Source organism: Mastomys coucha, unplaced genomic scaffold, assembly GCF_008632895.1.
Source record: "Mastomys coucha isolate ucsf_1 unplaced genomic scaffold, UCSF_Mcou_1 pScaffold21, whole genome shotgun sequence".
Taxonomy (NCBI): Eukaryota; Metazoa; Chordata; class Mammalia; order Rodentia; family Muridae; genus Mastomys; species Mastomys coucha.
Genome location: NW_022196904.1, coordinates 152531779 through 152543092, shown reverse-complemented (window position 1 = coordinate 152543092; position 11314 = coordinate 152531779). Strand labels below are relative to the sequence as shown.

Sequence of the window (11314 nt, the reverse complement as noted above, 5' to 3'; positions counted from 1 at the left end):
GCTGTATCTATCCAATTCTGCCTGTAACAAACACCCAAACATCCTAAAATATCAATTATGTGACAGACAAGTATAAAGCAAAACTCTGGAGAACATCAAAGGAAAATGGCCATGCATCTGCTCTTTAATGTTTTCCTACGATATATTAAAATAAAAACAAAGTTTTAGTCTCTTCACATGTAATTTTATATTCTCTGGATTTTTTCAGCCACAACAACTGGATTTTCTTTTCTGATTTTTGCTGCAGCTTCTGCTTTGTAGTCATATGGACAGTTGTGCTTGTCAGAGTAACGGTGAAGTCCACAAAACAAATTTCCACATCGGCAGTCAAACCCTGCACAGACAAAAGGAATCACTTGGCAACTTGCAGTAATTGGGAGGGGTGAGGTTAGGGAAAGGGGAAAGCAATCAAATCACTGTACAGAAAAGAAACTGATTTTCAAAGCTTTATGAAAAACAGTTCCTTAGCAGGGCAGTGGTGGTGCACACCTTTAATCCCAGCACTTGGGAGGCAGAGGCAGGCAGATTTCTGAGGCCAGCCTGGTCTACAGAGCGAGTTCCAGGACAGCCTGAGCTATACAGAGAAACCCTGTCTCGCAAAACCAAAAGGAAAAAAAAAAAACACCAGTTTCTGACAATAGGATAGAATTCTTGTAGGTTCTATAATTAGGATGACTTGAATTCAAAATGCAGCCTTACCACACCATACAGAAGCATCAAGCTTCTGGAAAACTACATGACCAACTACAAACTTCTGTGTACCTAGACTATCTCATTCCTGGTTCGAAGTAGGTGTTCACTGCTGCTAGCTCAGCTACCTATTCTCTAAGTATCACGGGAAGGCATCAAAGGGGAGAGTCCAAATAAGAAAAATAATTCAGAAGGCCCGGGGAGGAGGGGAGAGGATTAATGATAATTATATAACTAGGTCAACATTTAAAGTGAATGGAAGGAAACTAAATCCAACTTTTTAACCCATTAGCCAACCCTTTCTGGGAATCTTAAAATATTTTTTAATGTGAAAAACCAAATAGTTCCTTTTGGAGTAACTCTTTTAAGATATGAATTATGTTAATACCTGTAAGGCCAACTTTCTTTCTACACATAAAACATCTGTTCTTCTTTGGTTTGGGCAACTCAGGAGCTTTTTCTTCACTTTGAGAAGAACTGGGCTGAGAAACTGATGGACTGGGCTGAGTGACAACTGAAAGATAAGGTTATAAATTAGAAATCTGTCTAAAAATCACCAGCTGATATTAAAGTTTAAAGAGTAATATTTAAGAGAAATAGATTTTAATATTGAAGATTCAGAATGTATGTTTAGGTACCCTCTCTTAAATGTATTTCCTGACAATTACTATACTAGTCAACAATTACTATACTTCTAGTAAACATTTAAGAAAGCCCTTCAAACAAATAAGCAGCCAGCCACTTTCTAAAATTTTAAACAAATACAGCAAACATACTGGATGTTTGTGAAGTATAATTTTAAACTACTAAAGAATTTTCAGACAGACAGGATTTGTTATTGTTATTCTGACAGTCTTGTCCTGTAGCCCAGGCTGTACTTAAACTGGAGACCATCATTCTGCATAATCGTTAAGTGTACTGGGGGATTACAGGTCACCACCAAACTGGGCTTCAGAGCAAGATTTTTTTTTTAAAGATCTAACTCTTTTTTACTTTTGACAAACAAAGAGACATGTAAAAAGCCACCTCCCTGCAACTTTAAAAATAAATCCTTTTGATAATTTCTAATAGGATTTGTGGTCACAATGAGAAATGCAGACTGCTGTATTAAAGCCCCATCCTACTAGTTCAAAAGACAAAGAAAGAAAAAGCTTATACTTGTATTAAACCTTACTATATTTGCTTATAAACTTAACTGTGACTGCTTATATTAAACCTAACTGTAAACTGTAAATCTTGAGGATTAATCCAAACACCAAGAATAGCAAATTTAGGCATATACACTACTAAAACTATTACCTAAACAATATGCCAATTCCAATGCTCTTCATCTCAGTATGATCAAATTTCTAGGACCAGCAGATTGTTTTAATGTCAACCTCTCAATTTATATTAGCAATATACATAGTGGGATCAAGAGCCTAGTGGCAGACCAACAAAAATATTCCACCTACTTTTTCTTAAGCTACTATGACAACATTAATATAGCTTTCCTTAATGTATGAGAGCACTTGATAATGTTGTACATTAGCCATTTCTTTGCCCACACCTAAAACATTAATAAGCTCCTCAGATACACAAGGGAAGGGGAGGATAGAAAAATAAAGAGGAAAAGATAAATAGGACATCATCAAGTCACAATAAAATTCAGGTTATTAGCTGATCTACCTCCAAGTAGTTTGTGTGTGTAAAATAAACATTTGGCCAGTTTTTTCAAAGTAGAACTCATTGTAAATACAGATTCACCTGCCATTTCATGACCAAATAATCTGACTTTATGAAATTGATATTAAAAGATTAAGGGAGAAAACAAAACTCTCCACCCTGGCACATCAGTAAGATTTAAAGATAGACTAAAATCCCAACATTTTTTTTCTCCCACAATGGTTTTCCACTTAACTGTCACTTCTCTATCAAAAACAAAACAAAACTGATTTAAGTAAGTCATGTGAACAAAGAACAATTCAGTCTTCTTGTAACATTAAGGAACTTCTGGTTCTGCTATAAAAATAGCTCCAAAGCTATTTATTGCTCACTGAAAAAACAAAAACCCTTCCATACCTTCAAAGTCTCACAGCACAGGTAATAAGGATCCCACACTCTTACAAATCTCAGCTTTTAGTATGTTCTTTCTCTTTAACATACCACTGACAGGGCTGAGACTAAAGTTACTATAAAACTTCCTATGGCCTTGAAATGTAAAGTCATTAAGTTCTTTCCAGTTACCAGACCACTTGATTTGTTTTTAAGAGTGAGGGTAATGGAGGGATGAGCAGAAGAGGGTGAAAATACTAATTTATATTTTTGATGCTATTTATTTGCTTGGCCTATACTTTATAACTCTCCCTGTGATCCTTCAATGGAAAGGAGAGAATCCCATCACCAACTCAATTCTTTCTCATAGTGCAGAAATTCAGAACTGAACTAGTATTAAACTTAAAAAGCATACCTGGCTCTGACACCTCTGTTTTCGGGGTAGTTATTTTGTCCTCTCTTGAAATGCTCATTTCTGTCATTTGTTGAGTTACAGGCAAGGCAGCCACAGGCACATTTCTATTTGAGTTCAAGCAAACAATTATTTTTAAAGATGTTAAGGGTACTATTTTTTGAGATAAGTTGTCAATTCAACTTTAAATTATGTGTTATTTCCAACATGATCAAATGGCACCAGATTAACTTAAATTTGGAAAGATATTGGTTTCTCAACATAAATGAGGAAGAATAAAGTAAGTTATTTAATAAATGGCTCATCAACTTATGGCTGCACATTTGTATAGTATCACACTGTGTATATCTAGAAAGTGTTTTAACTGTGCCTATAATTTAAGGACAAAAGGAGCAGCTGTGTTGAAACACACTTTGTGAGGCACTGCAATAGTCTTACTCTTTACAATCCCTAATCCTGAATTTCAAAGAAATAAGAACATAACATTTTTAACAGTGGCCTTGAAGGGTTTATGGAGTATGTAGTGATATACACCTTTACTCAACGATCCAAGAGCCAGATGTTAATAGACGATGGAATCCTTCAGTGCTCAATGTAGGCAAACCAAGGCCACCTGATACAACCACCTTCATTATTATATGTACAGCAAAGACATTTTGATTTTCTATTAGAGAAACTCAGAAATGTTCACTCTTACCTTGATTTTTCAGATGTGCTGCCAGCAGCACCTTCACAGTTGTTTAAACTAGCATCTGCTCTCTGTACAGATGCAGAATCTGAGGTAGGACTGTTGGAACCACTAGCTGTCCCTATTTAAAAAGAGAATTCTGTAAGGAACAAATCAGCACTACAAAAACCCACTTAGTAAAAACTTAGTAAGCATTAATACTTGCATTTAATTTAGAGATCTAAGCACCTTCACTGCACTGCAATCCTATACTTGACATCCAGACAAAAAAAAAAAGTCATATCCCAAAGAACACACGTATAAAACAAAACTTCAAAAAGGAAAACTAAGGAAGAAGTCTGCAGAATAGTCATTTGTTCCTGAGGTGGCCACGCCAAGGACTTGGGCTGTTGTCCTAGTTAAGTTCTTGTCAGCCAGGCATTCTCTCCTTGAGCTTTCGACATTCTCTTGATTCTTAGATTTTCTCTCCACCAGTTCAAGTGTTTTTTCTTGGAAACAACTTACCCATTGGGCTCATTCTGCCACTATTTTGCTGTCTCTGAAGATGTTCTTTGTAGCAAACAGAACACATTCCATTTGTCCTAGGATTCCCATAAAAGCCACATCCTGTACTACACAGCATGGGCCCTGGGGTCTGGTTAGTCTCCTGAGCCATATTTTTCTGCTATAAACAAAACAGAATTTCAGAAATTAGCATGTCACAGAAATAAATTTCAATATAATCATCACTATTTCTTTGCTATTTCTAAACACCAAATCTGTTACTAACAAAACCCAACATTTAAGCAGATATCTTATTGACTTTAAAATAGAGTTAAAAGAATTGTTTGAGGACAGAAAAGAAAACTATACCATTAAACACTAAAGTGTATGATTTTAGGTTCTATTTAATTTTAGTTTCTGAGAATGTCAGGTATCCAGGTTGTCTGAATCAGTTTTGGAAACGTGTCATTTTTACTTTCTGCTCTTGTACTACAGGCCAACCATTCAAATGACTGTTATTTCAATGGGCTAAACATAAAATAGGGAGAAAAAAACCTTACCCCCACAGAAAATCCAGATAATCACCTTTTGATATTTATTAGTTCAAAGTGGCTGAATTCTCTGGTTTTAGCCCTACTGCTTTTAAGTAAAGACTATTTTATGTGTGTAAGTATTTGCCTTTTATGTATGTGTGTATGTGCACATATATCCCTGGTGCTCAACTCCCTGAAACTGGAGGGAGCACCAGTTAACAGCTTTGTGAGCCACCATGTTCAGTGCTGGGAACTGAACCTAGGTCCTTCTTACAAGATTAAGCACTTTTTTTTTAAACAGCTGAGCCATCTTTATGGCCCACCTACAGCTTTTTAAAGGCCACACACAGAACCTGTCTTAAAGAAACACTTGCTTGGGCCCCATCAAGTAATACTTCCACTGAGGCAGCCACCCGTAACTTCATCTAGAAACCTGAAAATTATCAGCTCCAAAATTTCCAGTGTCTATTACTTTTAAAAGTACATCCTTTTCACCTGTCAAAGCCCCAAATGTTTCTAAGCCAAAACTTTATAGGAAAGAATATAAAAACATAATCTTTGGTCATGGTTAATATTTAGTGTTAGGCTACCAGAAAACTTAACATAGCAACTATATCTTGACTTTTCCAAAAGTTGTTTACACTAGCATAAAAATGAGCTAAATTTACTGTTTCCCACTGTATAAGAGAAAATACACATTAGGAAAATTTATCTTTGAAAAGAATTTTGTAAAAATATAAGAGTATTTTGTTAAAAGGAAATTGTGGTCACCCATTTTTTCCAAATATTACACAGTATGACACGCCCAATTTACTCTTTACCAAAATAAAAAAATGGAGGAAGGGAAATAACCAATTTGACCAGGACAGAATACTAACAGTGAGTACCCAGACAGCAATCGCTCCTTTCTTTTTCCCCCAGCACAAGAGCACCTCATTTTGAGCAAATCAAGCTTGTATGTAGTGATTAAAAGCCACAGTTTAGAACAATAGTAGTAATTTAGTTGACACTGTCTCTTTAAATAGTGAGTGGAATTTAGCTGACTCATTTCAGAGCATGGCAGTGTAAATATTTCAAGATTACTTGTACAGTTTAATAAACACTTTTAGCTGAGGTTTTAAAATGCTGTGTAACATAAGCACAGAAAAAATGATTCAAATAATAAACTATGTATTTTCATTTTCACCATGCAGTGTATTGACCTTTACCCTATGCAAAAAGTTGGGCCTTTTCCAGCCTACTTTAGGAACTATACTATTCATTTACTAGACTAACTCCCAAGGACACTTGGCAAAGATAAACAGTTCAGATCAACTCTCCTTAGTTAATAAGAAAGCACTTTCCTTATGGTAAAGAACACCCCACCCAAGGCCTTCCACACATAGATAAGGATCTTATCTTCTTAAGAAAACACAACTCAAATCTTAGGCTGATACACAGAAAGACCACGAACCAAACCAGCTTCCCCCTTCTAGTAAGTCTGATTTTAAATGCCATCACATGTGCACAGCTTGCTTTAATATTTCTCTGAAGCTTAGATCACATGGGAGGGCGCTTCAGCCTGTCACAAGGCTGCAATGTGACAAGCTGTGCTGGATGGAGGCTCTCACATAAAGCCTAGTCAACAGGGGCCTCTGAAATCAGCTTCTATTTTTATCTCAGCGCCTGCCAACTCCTACACAACCCCAAGAACTAACGATGCAACATTCACATATCTCATATAACAAAACAAAATGCAATTAAGGCCTCCAGGTTTTTCTAATGCAGGATCAGAGAACAGCCTCACCTTCAATCTACAATACCCAAGCAGAATAAATCATAACGTGTGGTTATTAAAAGTGGGGGAAGGGAAGAGTAGGCATAGTGGAGAAAGCACGGTAGCACAAATACTCACTCCTTACATTTAATGACAACTACAGAGTGTGTTAGTTTAGATATACTGTATTTCCCTTACATTCTTGGGGGGAGGGGGGGAAACAAGTTGTTAGAAACTTAGTAGTCATCCATCCCGCAAAGCTAGAATGTTTTTTGTTTGTTTTGTTTAAGTATAAAAGTCACGGTTTTTCTTAGCTCATAGCTTAAAACAAACCTCACTGGATTTTCCAACTCAAGACCTGAAATGAATGAGTTTTTCTTTTAAAGTATGGAATAGTTATTTCAGGTGCACACGATGGTTCAAAATGGCAAGATCACTCCCCAACCTCGAGGTCAGACCCGAATTCTAAGCTCTAATGTGCCACTAAGCCTGACCTTGGGCAAGTCCTTAATCTCCAGGTTTCAGACACCTCTGCCAAATAGTTTTTTTTAAAGCTCCTTTCCATACTTAATACCGGTCCCAGACACAAAAAATTTAGGACAACTAAAAGAAATCCTTCCTTTGGGATGGGACACTTTAAAAACAAACTTGAGAGGTAAAAGTGAAATATTTTCAGCAGTTGAGTAATGAAATTTCACTTAAGAAATCAAAATGAGAAGATAAAATTAATTTATCTTACTACCTCCTGGATTACTAAATACTGATTTTTAAGAAAGGAGGCTCTGACCTATATATTATTTCCTTCTAATTATCTCAGGCAATATTCTTAGGCAGCTTCAATCGACAGATAACTTAGACTATCTTCCCTCAAAACACAACTACACGGAGTGCATGGGGAGCAAGCAAAAATGTCAAGTTCGCAAATGTTCACGTAGGAAACAAAGGGAGAGGCGCTCGACTTGCTTCCATGAGAAGGATTCTGAGGGAGAAGCTTAACCGCGTTGGAAAAAAAAAAAAAACTAAAAAAAAAACCCTCTGGGAGAAGAGCCGTGAGACCCAATTCCAGAGATTTCGACCGAGTTCGGGACCCAAAGGTCCCCCATCCCCCTCGCAGCGCAGGCCGCGCTCCGGGAAGCCCCGTAGGGCCTGCTCCAAAAACCACTGAGTCATGCACTCGGCGGTCCCTCGCCGGAACAACTCGGCTGTGCAAGGGAGCCGGGCGCGGCAGGAGCCGCCTCGGCCATTGTCTGGCCGGTCGGTCCGCCGGCACCTGGCGCCCCCGCGGCACGCCGGGCATTGTCCCGTCCACCCGCTGGTCGAGCCGGGCCCCGTCTTTGTGCTCACTGATCCGTCGGGCGTGCTCCCGCCCCCGCGCCGTCCCGGCTCGCGCCACTTACCCTGCGGGGCCCGGATGCACTAGCGAGCTGGCGCGCGACGCTGGGCGGAGGGCCGGGCTGAGGCCTCCGGGAAGGGCTGGCTAGCGGCCGCCGCGGGCCGGAGCGGAGCGGAGAGGAGCGGAGCGCGGCGCAGCGCAGGCGGAGCTGCGCCGGCGCCGCGGGGGCCTCCTTTGTTCGTGCAGAAGCGCCGAGGCGGCCGAGCCCCGCCGCAGCTCGGGTGGGAGGGCGGCGGGGGAGGAAGAGAACCGCAGGCCGCGGGCTACCGCCGCTCCGGGCGCCCGGCCGCCGGCGCCTCACGCCTCCACAGCGACGTCCCGGCCGAGGGAGGAGGCGCGCGGGGAGGCCTGAGCGCCGACAGGGCCCGCGGACGGCGCTCTTCTGGCTTCCGCGTTCGCCAGGGAAGCGGTGCGACTCCCGGCAGCGAGCGGACGCCTCAGTAGGTGCACACGGCTCCGCGATCCGGACGACTGACGCTCGGGCTCGGACCGGCGCTGGGGATCTGAGGGAAAAGGGCGGCGGGGGCGGGGCCCGTGCGTCAGCGAAAACCCGGCCGACACGCCCGCGGCGCGATGACGTCGCGGGGCGAGGCCCCGCCCCTGACCTGCGGGCACTAGCTGGGGGCGGGGCCGCGCTTGAGGGCGGGGCGAGTCCGGAGCCTGCGGTCACCGTAGCCCAGTCACCCTCCGGCCCGCGGGGCCCTGGGTGGAGCGGCTGCGGCGGGTCCACGGAGGCAGCGCTTCTATTTTTAACCCTATTGTCCGCCCTCAGCCTCCCTAGGCAGCCCAGTTTCTCACGCTTCGTCCCCAGCTCCGCTAGGGTCCCCCTCCCCGCGGGACGGGAAGGCGCGGCCCGGAGGAGGCTGGCAGGGTTCCGGGTGTCGCCGCAGCTCCGCCTGCCACCGCCCAAGGTCGCGGTGCGCTGCTGGCTCCTAGCTAGGACCGCCCACCAGCCCCAGCCCCAGCCCCGCGCCGCCGTTCTGAACTGTTAGGCCAGCCTATAGAAACCCCTGGAAATTTACTATTCCAGTGAAGCACGGAGAACCCGGACGCGCCTGATGACATGGAGCGAAGGGACAAACAAGCCGGACCCCAGGCAAGGGCAAGGTGCTGGGTACCTGCCCAGAGCACGAACAGAAGAAGCTCCCTGCTGTGTCCTCTCCGCGAGTTCTGGGCACAAAATGTCCCTGCCTAAATACATAAGGGCTACCTTAGCAATTGTCCACTTAGGGTCCTTCACTTCGGGTTTTTTAAGAACCTAGGCCTTTCTCCTAGGTACCTTAGGGTTGGCCTTGGCTGGTACACAGGTACCCTGTTTCTAGATTTTGTATTTGTGATATTGTGGGGGTAGCATGGGGGAGGGGTGCTGCCCTGATGCTCCAAATCTAACAGCTCCCTGCACAGCAAGTGGGTTATCCGGTACATAATGTATTTTAAAAACCTATTTCGGGCTTATATTGCTATGACCAAGTAATGTATTTAAGACTTAGTTTGGGTCATTGGTCCTAGGATCTTTGGGATTTATTTCCGTAAACTAGTAAATAATAAAAAATAACTGCTACCATTTACCAGACATTTCAGTGTCATCTATTTTTCATTTAGGGTCTCCTTATTTATCACAGCAGTTTACTGAGAAAAATGCCCTCTCCATTTGTCAGAGTAAGGTAGTCATGATGAAAAATGCTCTTGCCTGAAGCGCTAGTGGCTAATGGAAACCATACTTATGAGGATAAAAATAACTTTAGAGAATTTTTTTTAAAGAGCATAACTTACCATCTCTTTTTATTCTTCCATTTAAAAAAAGAGCTGTATAATTTATCTTGTCCAATTTAAACAACAACAAAGCCATTTTAAAATCAAGCTATTAGCAGGGCGGTGGTGGTGCACGCCTTTAATCCCAGCATTTGGGAGGCAGAGACAGGTGGATTTCTGAGTTCGAGGTCAGCCTGGTCTACAGAGTGAGTTCCAAGTTCCAGGACAGCCAGGGCTACACAAAGAAACCCTGTCAAAACAAAACAAAAGAAAACGAAACACAACAACAACAAAACCAAAGAAAAAATACTCTCTTTAAAATCAAGTTATTGATGCTAACATACACATCAGCTAAAAGCCTAATCAGTAATCGATGACTGCAAAATCAAGTCTTCAATTTTATTTACATTGAGACAGTTGGGATTAAGGATTGCTTGATGCTAAAAACCAAAACTTTTCAACATTGTAACTTAAAATTGACAAGTAATACAAATCCGGGTAATTTAAAATCAGTATATTTTCGACATGTATTTATGCACTTATGGTGTTCACGTGGTAATATTGACACATAAACAGATAAAACTGTATGCAGTGTCACTAGAGTTTTAAGAAAGAGAAGTCTCAGCTCCAGCAGTCTCTCCTAGAAGCTCCCCCACCTGTTCCGATAAACCAATTAAAGAGAGCTTCGTGTGTTTTGAGAAGTTCTCATTGTTTGACTCAGACTACCTGGAACTTGCTTTTTAGACCAAGCTGAGCCATCTCTCCAGCCCAATTAGCTTACCTTGGCTACTCAAAGGCTGGGCAGTTCTAATTCTCCCTCTGCTAGCATACTTTCCCCTCTGGCACTCCTGGCTCAACACCTTCTAAATCTACCTTTAACTTTGCTGCCCTGTTACTTTTTGTGAGGTCCATTGGTCTTTGTTGCCCAAAGCATTTATAAGCAGCTCTTCTGGGGGCCACTTTCCCTTTCCTCCTACATTTCTGATGATGATCTTCCCTCTGCAGCTCTTTTTGTTTGTTTGTTTGTTTTTTCGAGACAGGGTTTCTCTGTTTAGCCCTGGCTGTCCTGGAACTCACTCTGTAGACCAGGCTGGCCTTGAACTCAGAAATCTGCCTGCCTCTTCCTCCCAGGTGCTGGGATTAAAGGCCTGCCCCTCTGCAGCTCTTAATCTCTTCCATCTCCCACCACATCATGACGATCCTCCATCTCCTCTCCCTCCGTTCTAGCCTGCACAATCTAAGGATCCTGCCTGGTTTTCCTTTGCCCAGCCATTGACCACTGGCACCTTTATTGATCAAACAAAAACCAATAAGGGACAAGGACCTTTAGCATTTGGATATGCAGATTCCCAATTAAATTAATTAGAACTAATCTCCAACAGCCAATCTTAGGATACATCTCTTTTCAGTGCAGAAGAAATCATAAAAGATAGATTTTCACACTTTTTGAAACTAAGGAACTATGGGGAAATTGAGGCAAAATAGACATGAATTAGCTGGGCAAGGTGGTACAGGCCTTTAATCGCAGCACTGGAGAGGTAGAAGCACATGGATCTCTGAGTCGTAGAGCAGC

The 11314-nt window shown here is 42.2% G+C and overlaps 1 protein-coding gene across 1 annotated transcript; it reads right to left on the bottom strand.

The window, feature by feature from the left end:
- Positions 1–108: 108 nt before the first annotated feature.
- Positions 109–8492, bottom strand: Zfand5 (zinc finger AN1-type containing 5). The gene is made up of 6 exons (XM_031389911.1): positions 7994–8492; positions 4329–4488; positions 3834–3945; positions 3140–3243; positions 1079–1204; positions 109–334 (listed from the first exon to the last, which is right to left on the bottom strand). The coding sequence occupies exons 2-6, from the start codon at positions 4477–4479 to the stop codon at positions 186–188; spliced, it is 642 nt and encodes a 213-aa protein (XP_031245771.1). The 5' UTR covers positions 4480–4488; positions 7994–8492; the 3' UTR covers positions 109–185.
- Positions 8493–11314: the final 2822 nt, after the last annotated feature.

Coding starts and splice junctions, on each gene's coding strand:
- Zfand5 (XM_031389911.1), bottom strand. CDS start 4,479: ATGGCTCAGGAGACTAACCAGACCCCAGGGCCCATGCTGTGTAGTACA. Junction 1,205..3,139: donor AACAGAGGTGTCAGAGCCAG/GTATGCTTTTTA, acceptor CTTATCTTTCAG/TTGTCACTCAGCCCAGTCCA. Junction 335..1,078: donor AAAGAAAGTTGGCCTTACAG/GTATTAACATAA, acceptor TTGTCTGTGCAG/GGTTTGACTGCCGATGTGGA.